General features: G+C 32.0%; 3 protein-coding genes across 8 annotated transcripts; 1 reads left to right on the forward strand and 2 right to left on the reverse strand.

The window, feature by feature from the left end:
* Positions 1-122: 122 nt before the first annotated feature.
* Positions 123-5,511, reverse strand: LOC126681130 (uncharacterized). 5 transcript variants are annotated; one of them, XM_050376556.2, is made up of 6 exons: positions 3,357-3,533; positions 2,900-3,087; positions 2,633-2,763; positions 1,725-1,900; positions 854-1,275; positions 123-759 (listed from the first exon to the last, which is right to left on the reverse strand). In XM_050376556.2, exons 4-6 carry the CDS (start codon positions 1,887-1,889, stop codon positions 321-323), a joined length of 1,026 nt encoding a protein of 341 aa, XP_050232513.1. In that variant the 5' UTR covers positions 1,890-1,900; positions 2,633-2,763; positions 2,900-3,087; positions 3,357-3,533; the 3' UTR covers positions 123-320. The 5 variants fall into 5 exon arrangements, 1 of the variants encoding a protein (XP_050232513.1); XR_007641333.2 differs by lacking the exons at positions 123-759; positions 854-1,275 and having other exon boundaries at positions 1,899-1,988; positions 3,357-5,511; XR_007641334.2 differs by lacking the exons at positions 123-759; positions 854-1,275; positions 1,725-1,900 and having other exon boundaries at positions 2,473-2,763; positions 2,900-3,017; positions 3,357-5,511.
* A 2,253-nt stretch (positions 5,512-7,764) lies between these two features.
* LOC126669061 (polyadenylate-binding protein-interacting protein 6-like) lies at positions 7,765-10,597 on the reverse strand. The gene is made up of 4 exons (XM_050362412.2): positions 10,486-10,597; positions 9,171-9,261; positions 8,860-9,089; positions 7,765-8,320 (listed from the first exon to the last, which is right to left on the reverse strand). Exons 2-4 carry the CDS (start codon positions 9,235-9,237, stop codon positions 8,150-8,152), a joined length of 468 nt encoding a protein of 155 aa, XP_050218369.1. The 5' UTR covers positions 9,238-9,261; positions 10,486-10,597; the 3' UTR covers positions 7,765-8,149.
* A 950-nt stretch (positions 10,598-11,547) lies between these two features.
* On the forward strand, positions 11,548-14,065 carry LOC126665859 (psbP domain-containing protein 5, chloroplastic). 2 transcript variants are annotated; one of them, XM_056103879.1, is made up of 11 exons: positions 11,548-11,656; positions 11,735-11,874; positions 11,939-12,047; positions 12,180-12,229; positions 12,340-12,407; positions 12,488-12,586; positions 12,874-12,933; positions 13,061-13,120; positions 13,206-13,260; positions 13,537-13,586; positions 13,673-14,065. In XM_056103879.1, exons 1-11 carry the CDS (start codon positions 11,595-11,597, stop codon positions 13,832-13,834), a joined length of 915 nt encoding a protein of 304 aa, XP_055959854.1. In that variant the 5' UTR covers positions 11,548-11,594; the 3' UTR covers positions 13,835-14,065. The 2 variants fall into 2 exon arrangements, with proteins under 2 accessions (XP_055959854.1, XP_050214744.1); XM_050358787.2 differs by having other exon boundaries at positions 13,736-14,065.
* The last annotated feature ends 1,928 nt before the right edge of the window (positions 14,066-15,993 follow it).

The raw sequence follows: 15,993 nt of genomic DNA on the forward strand, positions 1-15,993 counted from the left end.
CTTCAACTTGGAATCAATTCAAATCGAAATTCCCAAGACTGCCAAGTTTTTTTTGGTTGGACCATCGGTTTAGTTATTCATTTTGGTTCAATTATTGCAGTTTGTACTAGTACCAGCAATGCTGGATGAACAGTTTCTGATTTATGTTAATGTCAAAATAATTACATGTATTGAGCAAATATGAGGGCAATTACCAATGCCCTTCTCTTTCTATGCTATCGAATACAGTTTGTCGTAAAAATTGAATAGCACCTTTGTCTTGGAAGTTGGAAGTCTAGCTCGATCTAGTGGCTTAGCTTACATATCAGCTTCCTCAATATTCAGCCACCAAGGGCACGCTTTAGTCCTGCTCGTTGCTCCGGCGTAAGTCTTGTCGGGAACTTGACTTCGAATTTGATCTTCAAATCGCCTCGATTGCCAGGCTCCTTGGCTACTGGCATGCCCTCTCTAGCAACAACAAGCTCGTAACCAGGGCGAACTATATCATGTACCGGAATTGATAAACTACGGCCATCAAGCGTACTGATATTCACCGTAGTGCCTCCTAATGCTTCTGCTAACGTTACCCTTTGGTTAATAATGAGATCGTTACCATCTCTCTTATACATATGATGAGGCTTTTCGTCAATGATGAACACGAGATCCGCCGGAAGCTGATTAAGCTGTTCATTTCCTTTATCTTGGAAGGTAACTTTTGTTCCTTTCTTCCATCCCGGCTTCACATCAATGGTTAATATCTCTGTTTCTTGCACTTGCCTCCTGTTTTTAAAATTAAGTCAGCATAATGAGGAATTACAGCAAAATCAAGATTATGCAAAGTAAAAAAAGAAGTCAGTTAATTTAGTTAACAAACCCATGGCCATCTACAACAGTTCTAGAGATCTTCATTTTCCTAGTTGACCCTGAGTATAATTCTTCAAGGCTGCAAGGCAATTTACTCTCTACCGGTGCTGGCTTTCTCGGCACGGTTCCTTCACTGTAGGTTCTGAAAAGATTTTCGCTCCCGCCAAATCCGCCGAACATCCCTCCATCTGACTGAAATCTCATGGATCTTCCTGGTCCTGATGATCCAAATCCAAAAGGACTGCTTCCAAAGAATTCTGCAAATATATCTTCTGCATTCCTAGGATTGAAACCACTTGACCCGCCCCCGCCGCCCCCGCCACTACTGCCATTACCATATGGGAATCCACTACTGCCGGAGGGTGGCATGTCTTTCAATCCTTCTTCACCATACTGGTCATAAATTGCTCTCTTTTGTGGGTCACTGAGAACCTGCATTCAAGAAACCAAACAAGCATAATGACCCCAATTCTCCAAATTTGCATTAAGCAACAATCTTGCTTTTATGATGCATTTCGAACAAACGGATTTCATAAAATTTTATGGAAATTATTGATAAATAAACACAATTATATTTGATTTACTTAGAAATTAACTCTGTTTTTACATTTGATAGAATTGATTATAATTAGATCAAATGAATTTATTTAATTTGCAAATAAAATGAATTCTACTTTAGAATTCAATCAAATAAAGGTTGAGCTCAATTTTTACACCCTGTTTGGGACAATTTTCTGAACTAGAAATAATGTTTTTCTATTTTTAGTGATACTGAAATTTCCTATCTAGTTGCATGATCAAACAACAGAAGAAAACTCATATTCATGTTTCTAATAATGAAATAAAAAGAAAAGATGAATAAAGATAAAATAAAAACATACCTCATAAGCTTCAGAGATCTGCTTAAATTTAGCTTCAGCCTCTTTCTTGTTATTTGGATTCTTGTCAGGATGCCATTTCATTGCCAATTTTCTATAAGATTTCTTAAGATCTTCATCTGTTGCATTCTTGTCAACTTTCAATATGTTATAGTAATCCACACCCATCTTCTATTTCCCTTGTTAGATCCAAATATTTTAAGCATTAATCAAATTCTACAAATTTTTAATCAATCCCCAGATCATCAAAACTCTTCCTTTGATAATCTAAATCATCAAAATGAGATCTTTAGCTATATATTTTTTAGAAGGAAGAAATAAAAAAGCAAGAGAAATTGAAAAATGTGTGAGAAAACATGAATCTCGTTAAATTGGTCTTTATAATTCAAAGTTTGTTTGACAAAAGAAGAAAGTTAGTTTCTTTATTGACAAAGAAACAAAATATAAGGTGTCATGTTAGACCAGAAGAAATGGTCTATGTGTTTTTTTATTACTTTGTAATCTTATCTTTGTCTCATTGATTAATGAGGGTGATATGGGAATTAATAACCGAAAGATCTGGATATGAAATGCTATGTTTAAGAGTTTGGTATTAAAGATTCTGTTTCTGTTTCTATGGTTTTGTTTTTCACTATTTGTATGGTAGGTGACTAGGAAAATGTTAAAAGTAATTTAATTAATTAATTGATTAATTATTAAAATTGGCTTGGTAATTAGATCAAGGCATGCAGTGTTAAATATATACAGCATATTAAGATTCAATATAAAGAATTTAATTGATATCAGTTTAAAAAAACCAACAAACCAAATAATAGAACCAACCAGATAAAATTGATTCAGTTCGATTTGAAATGGTGAAAATAAATAGCACTTAAAGCTTATCCTGATAGGAATATGTAGAAATTGATTACTTTTGGGAGGTCTATAAGGCACAAGTCGTCATCATGTTCTAGCTTTTGCAGTCTCCATGCAGCGAGTACTTCGAACCAGAAGTCATGATAAATCCGAGTTCAAGACGATCTGCAGATTCGTAACTTTCTGCCTGTAGAGAAACATACATTCATATAGTGAAAAAAATAACTTGGGAAACCAATTACACGTATTAAATTCTGTATGCATTTACTGTTGAGCTAATTAAAAAGGAAAAAAAAGACCAGTATGCTTCATGTAAAACTAACCAAGACAGCTGAACTTAAGACATGGCTCTGAATGATAACAAGTACTTCTTGATTTGACAATCAGCATCTGTTACATTTGGCTAGTGGTTTATCCATTCCCCAAACATCTGAATGGTACCTGTTCAAAAGTAATCCTGTTTTCAGACTTTGAGTCTAACTGTCTGCTATGTTCCACAGAAACGATAATACTGAAACGGAAAACACTGAAATGAGAAACTACAAAACAACATCTCCTACTATAACAGGTTACAAACATAAAATTTCTGAATTTTAAAAGCATTGAAACATATAATTTGAAATATTTCCCTGCAACATAGACAGTTTACAATTAAAAGCCAAATGGAAGAAAAGCGAATGACACATAAAGCTCAATAAATTGCGACAGGCAAAACACCTCCCGCACATCAATTGGGCAGCATATACAACAAAAGGAGAATAAGAGAGAAAGAAACATTACCTGCGCCTCATTGTTCTTAGAGTTAGATTCTGGTGGCAATTTCTCCAAGTTATCTTCATCCAAGTTTTGTCACCGCCAAGTAAATACGGAAAGTAGGCACTCTCCAGTTCAGAATCTGGAGAGAACTCCAAACTATGGGGAGACGGTAGGATTCTAATGATAACATACTTGTATCATTATCTTGTAGCATATTCCAAAACAAGATCAATTAGCATGTTACTGGTCTAGTACTTTTAGCTTGCTTACAAATCCGGAGAGCAGTTCCTATTAACCCCTTCTTGCATAGCTTGCTCAATACCATATTAAAAAAAGTAATTTCTGTTGGACCAATACCACTATGCATCACAGTTTCTAATAGCTTTAAACATTCTGAAAATTTCCTAACTCCACAGAGATAATTGATCAGAGAAATTGAACTAACAACATCACACTTAATACCTTCATACTCCATCCTACGCAGGATTTTCTGTATCAAAATGGAATTTTCCTGTCTGCAGGCCATACATAAAATTGGATTGAAGGAACAAACGTCAGGCCCCTTCCCTTCCCACTTAAAATGGTCAAGGAGCTCAAAACCCTTATCGGCACCATATTCTTTACAAAAACCATTTATAATTGTATTATATGACACATTAGTTGGCACGAAACCTTCTCCTATCATACGGGTCAATACAATGAAAGCTTCTTTAGATCTGTTTTGAAGACACAAACAATGGAGATATAGATTGTAAACAGCAACATCTACACAGCCTTTAGAGAGTGCATCAAGCAACAAATCATAAGCCAACTCAACTTTACCATTTTTCAACAGGCTTCCAGCTAAGGAAGCATACGTGAATGAATCAGGGCAAAATCCCCTTTGATCCATGATCTGAATGAGCTCAAGAGTTTCAGGTACTCTACCTTGATGACAAAGTTCCCGCAGAATTACATTGTACGTCTGCAAGTCAGGATGACATCCTTCGCTGTCCATCTCACAAAAAATTCTCATCGCCTCATTAATCCTTTGAGTATCACAGAGAAACTTAATAACAACTGTGTACGATATAACATTGGGCTTACAGCCAATACCTTTCATCGCTTCTAAACACCGTAAAGCATCCTCCGCCAAACCTTCTCTACAAAATCCATAAATCAAAGCAGTATATGAACATACATTGTACACAACACCTCTCTTCTTCATCGAGCAAAACAATTGCATAGCGGTACGAGTTTGATTGAACTTACAGAAAGCCCATAAAATAGGATTAAAAGTATATACACCAAAAAAACAACCTTTATTAAAAAGAACCAAAAACACAAAGTAGGCTTCACGAACCATACGAGCTTTACATAACAAACAAATCATCAAGTTAAAAGTGGATTTATTAGGAACATAACCAGACATCATCATAGTCTCAAAAACACAAATCGAATCCATCAAACACTCCAATTCAAGTGATTTTTTCAGCAATTTCGAAAAAACCGAAACTGAAGGCACAAACCCATTAGCACGCATCTCGTCAAGAATAAAGATTGCATCTTTAAGGTACCCAAATGATAACAAACCATTAAAAAGAGTATTAAAAGTGAAAGCATCCGGGTTCGGACCAACTCTCTTCATACTCAGATAAAACTCCAGCACTACATTAACAGAAACATTATTGGTAGATTTGAGATAATGAAAAAGTAAAGAATTACAATCATATAGAGTGGGCTTTCCGGGTATGGTGTTCCTCATGAAAGTTAAAGTGTGAAAAGCTTGTGCAAAGTCACCAGAAGATGCAAAATTTCGCAAAATTTGTTGCAAGTCTTTGTAGTTGTAATAATGGGTGTGGGTTTCTTCAATGGTTTGTTGTAGTTTGAGAGCAGAGTAAGAGGAGAATTTAAATGTAGGGAAATGAAAAAATGAGCAAATTTTGAATTTGAGAGAGTGAGCAAGTGATGATGGGATAATTGAACAAAAGCGCATTTGAGGAAGTGTTTGGTGGATGGGAAAATAGAGAGAGAAAATAAGGAGACGGCATGAGTGTTCATCAAGTTAGGGTTTTGCAAAGAAAATTGAAATTAGGGGAAGGGGAGAGATTGTCCTAAAACCCTAGAAACATCAGCCATTGAAGAAACAGGCACAAGGGGTTTAAGGTTTGATCAACGACACGTCGTCGTATGAGGCGAAGGTACAAATAGTTGTAAATTTTAACTTGTAAATTCAAGCTCCATTTTAATACTACTTAAATCAGCAAAAGAATTAGATAATATAAATCAAAAATTAATTTCGAAAAATTATAAACATAACTCCAACATTCAGGGAACCTTATAAAATTTTATGTAACATATTGAACCCTAACTTTTTAAAATATTTCAAAAATAACCCTTGGTTAGCAAGAGTACCAAATAAGATTAGAAAAAAATTACACTAGCTCTCCAAATTTATAAAGAAGGGGCAAAATTGATTAGAATTGAATTATTTTTACAACTTAGTCTGCAATTTTAATAAAATTAAAATAATCAATATAAATTATTATCTAAATTTAATCATCTAAAAATTAAATAATATAATCAGATAAAATAATCAAGTAAAAATATTATTTATTCTTAATTACTATGAATAATAAATTAGAGTAAAATTACTTATGTAATTATTTAAAAATTAAAACATTACATTTATCACGTAATAAAATAGTATACACATACCTATTATTATATATTTTAGAATACCACATTATCTTCTTTTTAACTTATTTTTCAAATTATTATAGCATCATTAAAAAATTAATTTTTTTTTCTTATGACAAAATACCATTACCTTTCCTTTTTGTTCTTATTTGATTTACTGTAGTTACAAAACTAAACCAGATTGAAATTTTAAAAGTCTTTTATTATAATGTCAAACCGAACTAAATCAAAATTATTATTTCAATTCAATTTTTGTGCACCTCTAGTTACAATAGCTAATAACCCCAACTTACCTAAAACTTATCCATTTTGGTTCAAAAATCACAGTCTAAAGTTCATAAGATATTTATATATTCACCAGGGACAAAAAAATCTTTACAACTTTAGAAAAAATATTATCATATTCTTTTATTAACTGATTTTAATTCAGGTTAATAAGTAGGCATTATTTACTAAAAAGTACAATTATAATTTTTTTTAATAATGAATTACTAGTTATCAAGTTATTTTAAAATTTTAATTCATTAGACTAATATATTAAATTCTAGAAAATAGATTTTGTTTTATTGTATGTCAAATTCCTTTAAAGTATTTTTATAGTTCTATTATTTAAATAAATTAATAACTAGAAAAATAGTTTTATCATCATTAGTTAATATATCTCATTTTACATTATTTATTTCTTTAATTTCATAAAACCAATCATATAAGATCCACCAAAAACACACTAAAATCATAAAATCCATCATCGAAATCTGTTAGATCCACTTAAAATTTTAATTATGGTCCAACTTAAATACTAAAATATTAAATCCATTAACATTTACCGTCATATTGTAGTAGTGGTTTCTTTAAAATGCAATATTTTTATACATATTTTTTTGGGTAGTTTTTAAATTATATTGCCATCCCTGTTTTTCTATAACTATTTTCAAAAATTAGGATAGGTTTGTAAAAATTCCTATTCAATATTGAATTTTCCATGTAATGATTTTTTTTTTTAAATATCTTATTTGTAAATTCTTATTTTTTTTAAATGTAGTAATCTTCATATTTAATGCATGTATTAATTATTATTTAATTATAAAAGTTAAATTATAAAATATTTATTTATGAAATTTGAATGTACTGTTAAATTCTAAGTAATAGTTAGAATCTTAAATTTTGTCTTTATTTCTTTAATTATAGCTAGCAAATAAGTTAATAAAAATACGTACAATACAATAAATAAGTATCTAAATAGAGTAATGTTATTTAACCCACCTTATTGTACCACGTGACGTGACAACAAACGAGTGGATCAATTTGAAAGGAGGATAAAGCTTACATATTTAAATAGGAATTGAGCAAATAAAAGAATGCCACGCAAGACGGTACAATAAAATTTGTTAAAATAGATGGATTAAATATTATTTTTATCTAAATAATCATTTATGGAAAATTCTTAATCAATAACTTTTTAATGTTTAAATTATTTTTTAACAAAAAAAACTTTAATTTTTTAAACCAAACCAAAAAGTTCTGTTCAGTTTGGATAAGTCAGATCTATAGTTCAGCTTGATTTGATTTGAAATTTTAACAAATTTTGATTGGTCAGTTTCGGCCGGTTCCAAACCAAACCAAACCAAACCAAACAGGTCTATCTGTGTCAATAAGACACTAAAAAGCTTAACAAAAATGAGTTGTAATAAGAAAGGCAACAAACATATACGAGAAGAGAAAAGACACCGCAGCAGGAAATGAATAGGTGAAATAGCTTTCAAATCATATCTATTTCATTAGACTAATTTCAAGCTTTACATGTAAAATATCCCAACCAATGTTTTTCTTTTCAAGCCTTTCTTTGACAAAAGCATACCATGTCAAAAACCAAAAAGAAGACGACTGTCAACCAGCAAAATATTTTCACTTCCATTTTTTCAGAAAAACTACAACCTGCAAGCTTATCGCTCAAAGGAGCCTTGTTTCACCCATGTAAGAACCCAGAAAATAAGGGAGCATTTCGGAATAAAGCACCTGAGAACTATACACCCATATGTATAATATTTCTCCCACCTCAAAAGTAAATATTTCCTATTTATGTACTTGCTATCCACCAATTCATGAATGTCAAAGGATTGAACAAGTTACCACGTCATTCAAGTGACATTGACGGGCACTGAAGCTGGAGAACCAGACAATGAGGCACTGGCTTCACCCACAACATTCTTTTGTTTCACAGACGAGCACTCGGCTACAGAACCCAATTCAGAAACATCCCCGATGTCCAAAGTATCAGGAAGGTTTTCAGGAGACTCAAAATCGTCAAACTGCATCCAGAAAAAACAGCACGTATTTCAAAATGCAAAATCTAACAAGGAGTATACGATCTTCTCTTAGAATGAACAGTTCTAAGCAATATCTAAACACGAGAATACACTTTTCTAACCCCCAAAGAAGGCATGATTTAGAAAGACATTTGCTTGTTAGTCACTCAGTATATGGATTTAAAATCCTCATCAATTCCAAGCAAAGAGCTTTCTGCATACTTGCAATTATGAATCGTTGTTTGTAGTCAATCACTTAAACAAAGTAATAGGCAATTCACTTGTTTAAGAAAGCGAAGACAGCTTGAGCAATTACATACAATTTCAGGAGATAAGTAAAGAGCAAAAAGAATGTATGCAAAAACCAAATATACAGCAGCCTAACAACTCGTATCAGTTGCTATTCTGTTCAGCTACTCAACTATTGCACCTTTTGGAGGTGCACCATTTCAGGTGTCATTGATTGCACACAAAAAGAGAGGAACAAAAAACACACTCAGACATCCTCGGAAAAAAGGAACAAAAGGAGAGGAAGAAATCACCTCAAGATGGCTCAGCATGTCGACTGTGGCGTCCAAGTCGCCCTTGCTTGCCTGGTAGACTTCATTAAGGGACTCATCTGACATGCGAGGAAATGATGTTTTAAGAAATTCCAAAATGTCAAATTCTTCATTAATCGCCAGCTTCCCTGTCAGTCCATTTGGATGTTGTGATGAAGATCCAGAGACACCAGAATCAGAAGAAGATTTCTCAACCTGCTTCTGTGTACGCTCTGCAGGGGTATGCCACACACTTAAATTTCCATCGAAAGGAAACTTTGTGGTCAAATAAGAAAATTCAACTTTTTCAGTACCTTCTCTTTTAGACAGAGGTATGTAAGATGCTGCATAAGGGTTCAACATAGAGACGCCTTTCTTCATTGTCTTAAATCAGAAAAGAGATCCCTGTTACTCAACAAACAAAACAAAAACGCATTATTCGCAACTGTGCTACATCATAGATTAATTTTACACAAATTCCTATTTGCCAAACTTTTTAAATCCCAAAGTTACCTAAATTGAGTAGTATAAAAAAGAACAAAGAGCTGTATAAGAAGATAACAAAGCAAGGTAGCATATTAACCTCAACTAACCACACCACAAGCCAAGGTGCTCTCTACACGAATTACCAGTGTATCACTAAAATATACATGTTGAATTCTAGGGGAATTCTATGATTACTTTGTTTTTAGTGTACTTTGCCAATTTAACCATCAGATGAAAGTGATTGTTATTCGTGACAAAAAAAATATTTACTTTGTAAAAAGTAAAGAGACCATAGAAGGCATATACTTGTCAATATGATAATGTAATGCACTAGGAGAGGGATGATGACGTAGCCAGGCATGCCACCACGCGCACCATAAATTATCATACAATTATTACACTAATTTAAATAAATCTAAAAATATTTTACATCAAACAAGATCATTTTTTTTCCACATAATTTTTAATCTCAGATATTATTATTAAATCTGGAATCTCAAATTATAATAAACATCCAAAATTTCCTAGTTTAGTTACTTGAATTCTAACAACTAAGATCTTTAAAGTTTGTTCATCAGAAATTTCATTTTAATGTCACCTCGACAAATGCTTTATTAATGCATTACGAAGTTCAATATGAGCATTTTTATCTTTAATTATATCGCGATCTTTCCATACATGAGAAAAACAAAATTCACTACTATAGAATTCAACTGAATTGAAATTCTACGAGACAACACTCATTCAAAAAAACAGAGAAATATTAACTTCGAAAATACACACAAAACAGTTACAGTCTTCTCATAAGAACATTTTCAAAAAGAAAATGATACAAATTCGAGTTCACAAAGATCACAATAAAAAAATTTAATCCATTTCTATATCTACACTGGTCACAGCAAGCAATTGCACAACACAAATTAATATGAACTAATCCCAAATTTTATTATTATCATTATAATCATTGATATAAAATCATCAATATCAAAAAAAAATGACACTAAAATAAGATTATAAATACAGTAAATTAAAAAATCAATGTCGATCTCTAATCGCATCAAAATAACAAGATCAGTCAAATAAATCATTCAAGAAAACATTTACAGAAACGAAGCACATGAACCGCATAGTTGATAGAAGTACCTGACGATTGCAGATGATTCAACAAAAACTGTGAAACCCTAAAATTCTCCTCTGAATCAAAAATGAAACACAAATATAAATGAAAAACTGAATAATTGGAAAGCTAATAATTGTTGCGAAAGAATATTACTATTACTATAAACACTGTAGACACCTAAAGTTTGATACGACGACGTTAACAGGAAAACGATGCGTTTATAACAAATAATAATAATGGGATTTCCAACCTGATAAAAGGACAAGTAGCCCAAGTTCTTAGGCCTAACTAACTAATTCACCCCTCAACTTTAAATCCATTTTAGAGGGTGGCTTTAGTTTCTTTTAATAAAATTAGTTTCACGTTACCTGCTACACACATGGCTTAAAACATGACTTGTCAATTCATATAACATTTAAATTCATTATAACTATACTAATTGATTTTACTTATAATCAATATCCAATTAATTTTATTTACAATCAGTATTAAATTAGTTGGAGTTTTATGAAAAATATATATAATACTTTGATTTATTAATTTTAAAATAAGGTAACGCCAACGATATTTATTTACAATTTATTTTATTAATTAAATATATTATAATGATACTAATATATTTTATGTATAACTAAAATAGTTAGTTTTTATTAAATTGAAAATATTTTATTACATAAATTAAATTTATTATAATTATATATTATATTTTATTAACTATCAATATCAAATTAGTTAAAAATTAGTTAAAGTTTTTGGTGGATGAGAAAATATCTTATAAATTAGATAAGAATGATTGATTTTGTGGGTTAATTATATTCCTAATTAAGATAATATCTAAGGACATTAGTGTAAAATTGAACTATTTAAGAAAAAGTCCTAAAAATTAAAAGTGGAACCAGTGTTTGGTGCAAAACTTTCATTCATGAATAATATTGTCATGATAATGTTTGGACCTTGTGTCTATAATTAACAAAGGATGATAAAGCTGGGGATTAATAAGGCCATAAAGTTGAATTAAGTGCAAATTTGTAATGATGTATAAAATAAAGGAGCAAAGAAGAAGTTTGTATACTATATTAGTCTATAGATAGAAGAAGAGTGAGAAGTGGATTAGAGAGTGAAAAGAGAGAGAATGGGAATATCGATTTTGTGGTCTCAGTTTGTGATCTCACCCACTCAAAATCCTATGTTAAGGTAATTCATCTTCCTCTACCTTCAAATGAATAATGCATTGTACTGTTACTTACAGTATGATTGAAATTGTGAGTGCAGGAATAATCAGAGTAGAACCTTGCTAAACCAAAAGAAATGCAAATTAAAAGAGAAGATGATGACGTGTTCCTGTTCCTTCAGAAGGGATTTGCTGCTGTTTGGTCTATCTTCTTCTTTATCCCTTGCATTTCCATCTCCAGGTAAACCCTTTTCAATGGTGTGTCACTGAATTCAACCTGTTGAGCCTAATTAGCTCTGCTGCAGGGTCCCTTGCGGAGGAGAATCAAAAGATGGCTTCTATGGTTGATGAAACCAATGCTTATACTTACTTATACCCACTGGAGTTGCCATCTGACAAGTTTAATTTCAAATGGTATGTCTCTTCCTCACCAAACTACACTACTTATCCTTCACCATTATCCACTTTTCTGCAATCCTCTATCCCTATCTTTGTCCTCAAGATTTGCAACTTCACTTGTCTGTGCTTTGGTTTAATGTTTTTAAGGGTAGAATCCAGAAAGCCAGAGCGTTATTCAGCAGCCGCACCCTTGTCTCGTAAGTTCCATCTATTTGAATATAGGTGTTTGAAAGTTCCAGCAATACATGAGCCTCAATACTGACAGCAGCTGTATAACTGACTTCATACTGGGTGCTACTTCATACAGCCGATGCACGCCTGCGGATAGTGTCTGAGCGTATTGACATTATAGATAACCTTATCATAGCTGTTACGGTATGATTCGCATTACCATATGCCTACCTACAACAATTATATTCATGTTAAAGAATTGTAATTTTATTTTTTTGGTTCAGATAGGTCCCCCAAATGTTCAGTTCCTAAAATCCAAGGACAAGACTACCTGGACTGCCCAAGATGTTGCTGATTCTGTTTTGTCAGACAAATCTGCACTAGTAATGTTGAATTATCTCTTTCAGTATATGCATTATTTTTGTCTAAAAGATGCAATTATCTCGTACTCCGGTATGCTCCTCATGACGGGAACAGTGCAGTGCAGTAAAACATTATTGTATATATTTAGGCTATAGTAAAATTGATATGAAAACTAAGATTTCAAGCTAATAAGTTTCTTGATAATCCCTCTGGGACTTCTTTACCGCTATTCTTCTGGTAGCTTTAGTGTACAAAAACAAATTTGATACTGATTTTAACATCCAGCATATTTCTTTTTATCTGGCAGCGAGTCACCTCAAGTCAGCGTTTAGCTGAGAGTTCAGTTCTTGATACGCATACTAGTCAAGTAAGCTCTAAAGCCTTTATGGCATCTAATATGCAATATGCACATTGCTAACCACTGATGTATTTGTAGAGATATATATGCATGTACTAGTTGTCTGAAGTATAACGCATACATATTTTCTCTTAAGCTTGATGGTGAGCCATATTGGTATTTTGAATACCTGGTACGGAAGTCTCCTATTAATAGTGTAAGTGTCTCCGCTCTCAGTAAAATTCTCGTTTGAAAAATTAGCCTAATGTATAATTTGCTTATGCTTCCCATGGAATTGGCAGGCTGGAGAACCAAACGTCTTTCGACACTATGTTTCTTCAACAGCTGAACGAGATGGTAGGAGCCTGAAATTTCTTATTTAAGGGAGCGCCTTCATTAACTTCTATTCCATTTTCTACTATCTGGAATTACTATTCTAGTTCTACCAATAGACTTTCTGAAATAACTTCACAACTTGAATATTTCGAAATGGATTCAAGTAAAGGGGTAAAACCTGATCAATTAAGCAGTCATATGAATCATCAGTACACATTTTACTTATATTAATCCAATGTTGAGCATAATTTCGATATTTTTATGTGGCTTTTCCATTTTTCTGAACTCTTTTTCCAGGTTTTCTATATACTATAAATGTTTCAACACTTGACAAACAATGGGATAAGGTATCTCTTACCCTTTCTGATTCTCACACACATGCACTTAGCTTTTCTATGAATCTTGTTGGAATTTAGTTCTTCCGCGATTACAGACGAAACAGTTATTCGGTGAGAGAAACCTAACAAGAAATCAATTCCATGTGAATGACATGCAGATGGGACCTATCCTGGAAAAGACAGTGGCTTCATTTCGCCTTCTCCCTCCCACCGATAACTATGTTCCTCCATATAAGGATCCATGGAGATTTTGGTGATACTTTTTCATTTATTCGGTTATTTGTTGTTGTTGGTGATGATCTTCATTCAGAAACAGTAGTTTAAGTCTAGCAGGCGTATGATCATCAGTTTTGTTCTTTGTTACATTGAGACTTAGAGTAACAAATTTAGTTTGGGTTTCTTTCTTGATTGAGGGTCCATTCATGTAAACTCTCTCACCACGGTGAATCCAAAAAATAATGCAACTTAGGTTGGATTATTTTCATTTACTTTGTCAGCTTGTGTCATATGTTTTTTTTTATATTATTTGAGCTATAATTTGTTGTTGTTAGTGCGATAAGTTGTAAATGAAGAAAATGACTTTTATTAGGCAAAGCAAGAATCGTTATTGGGTTGTACCTTAAATAGAATGATACCAAATATTGGCTAAACCACCAATTTTATTACGACCTTTCGGTTTCAATTGCACCCTCAAACTTAAAAATCCACAGTTTTTGATTTCAATTACACTCTCAAACATCAAATTGATTTTTTTTTTCAATACTTCAAAGTTTAGCAAATATTCTAAATAGTTATTAATGTTATTATTAAAACAATAATACCATCTTCCCTGAAAAAATTAAATTAATACTCTCTCCGTCCCAATAGAATTGTCCACTTTGGCTTTATCACACAGTTTAAAAAAAGCAATTATTGTTTGTGGATTTTGTGATTTTTTTTACTCCCTCCGTCCCACTCTAATTGACAAAATATAGAGTTTTTGGTGTCCCATTCTAATTGACAAAACTAACATAACTATAATTTTTTCCTTTAATTTTTCATCTTTACCCTCATTTAAAGTCATGTCTTTTATGGGAAAATGGTGAATATTTATTGAAAATTTGACTAATATACTAATAGCATTAATTAGCTCTATTATCAATAGAAGGGTATACAAGTAACTCTTTATGTCATTTATTAGTTTGTATTGGTTATTGTAATTTAGTTATTTTGTCAATTAGAGTGGGACGGAGGGAGTACTTTTCTTGTCATACCCCTATTTAATATAGGGTCCACTTGCAATTTACTTTCAATTTACTCATTAGTGGATTTTAAATAGGGGTAATATAGAAAAATTAAGTGTAAAAGCTAGTTACTTTTTGAAAGTGGACAAGAGTTTTGGGACAAAAAAATTTCTCAAAATGGACAACTCTATTGGGACGGAGGGAGTAATAATTTATTTAATGTACTAATATTATGCTGATTTTTTTTACCTCTACTCTCGTTAAAAGGTGCAATTGAATTGAAGCTAAAAAGTGAGGTTTTTAAGGGGATTAGCCCCAAATATTTGCTCTATGTTTCAGTTTGATACCAAACTTTAATTTGTATAAAATAGTTCAAAAACTTTAATATGTATCAAAATAATCTAAAAAGTTTGATTTTTACTTTAAAATAAAGTACTTCAATTTTTGAAAAATTATTGCACACAACCGTTGCGCCATGTCATTCGTGCAACAAACCAATTGTGCGTTAGCCATGTGGAAAATTGAATGATAAAAAAAATAAGTAATAATTAAAAGATTCTCTCTCGCAAATGCTCATTGACTTGATGTAAAAATGACGTGGCGCAACGGTTGCATGGGATAAACACTCTCAATTTTTTTAAGATTAAATTAATCTAAATGGGTAGTAATACATCTTAAATACAACAAATGTCCATTTTGTCTCCTCAATTTGATACAAAATATCAACTAAGAAAAAGTTCCCGATTTTAGAGACAAAATCACAATTTGACTAATTTAGCTCATTTTAACCCCCTTAGCTTAGGTGGCACAAATGATTGGAGCACTTGGAGCTACCGTGGCAATAAATTATTGGACCATTTGGAGCATAAAGAGTAAAATAAGTCAAAATGCAAATTTTGGAAGTGTTTTTATTCAGAATGTCTATTTGAAGAGTGTTTTTGCATAAATTTACCCTCATCTAACCTTTCGATAGCTCAAAAGGCAAAATATACTACTATGCAAAGGCTAAAATGATGATTGAAGATAAAATATAGTTTTAGAAAGTACAAATTTTAATATTATTTTTATACTAATTAAAATTTTGATATCAAATTGAGACATAAAACAAAATCTTAGTACTAATCAGTCTTTTATCCCAAAAACTTCCATTATCGAGCCTAATTTTGATTCCATTGATTTTACCTATTCATGGA

This window comes from Mercurialis annua, linkage group LG1-X, assembly GCF_937616625.2.
Source record: "Mercurialis annua linkage group LG1-X, ddMerAnnu1.2, whole genome shotgun sequence".
NCBI classification, from domain to species: domain Eukaryota; kingdom Viridiplantae; phylum Streptophyta; class Magnoliopsida; order Malpighiales; family Euphorbiaceae; genus Mercurialis; species Mercurialis annua.

Bases quoted from the DNA above. Each gene is read 5' to 3' on its own strand.
- LOC126681130 (XM_050376556.2), bottom strand. From the start codon at position 1,889: ATGGGTGTGGATTACTATAACATATTGAAAGTTGACAAGAATGCAACA. The intron at 1,276-1,724 runs GTATGTTTTTAT...TCTTGAATGCAG, and splicing joins AGATCTCTGAAGCTTATGAG to GTTCTCAGTGACCCACAAAA. The intron at 760-853 runs GTTTGTTAACTA...TTTTAAAAACAG, and splicing joins ACTGTTGTAGATGGCCATGG to GAGGCAAGTGCAAGAAACAG.
- LOC126669061 (XM_050362412.2), bottom strand. From the start codon at position 9,237: ATGAAGAAAGGCGTCTCTATGTTGAACCCTTATGCAGCATCTTACATA. The intron at 9,090-9,170 runs GTACTGAAAAAG...ATACCCCTGCAG, and splicing joins ACCTCTGTCTAAAAGAGAAG to AGCGTACACAGAAGCAGGTT. The intron at 8,321-8,859 runs GTGATTTCTTCC...TTCTGGATGCAG, and splicing joins ACATGCTGAGCCATCTTGAG to TTTGACGATTTTGAGTCTCC.
- LOC126665859 (XM_056103879.1), top strand. From the start codon at position 11,595: ATGGGAATATCGATTTTGTGGTCTCAGTTTGTGATCTCACCCACTCAA. The intron at 12,408-12,487 runs GTATGATTCGCA...TTTTTGGTTCAG, and splicing joins ACCTTATCATAGCTGTTACG to ATAGGTCCCCCAAATGTTCA. The intron at 12,587-12,873 runs GTAATGTTGAAT...TTTATCTGGCAG, and splicing joins TGTCAGACAAATCTGCACTA to CGAGTCACCTCAAGTCAGCG.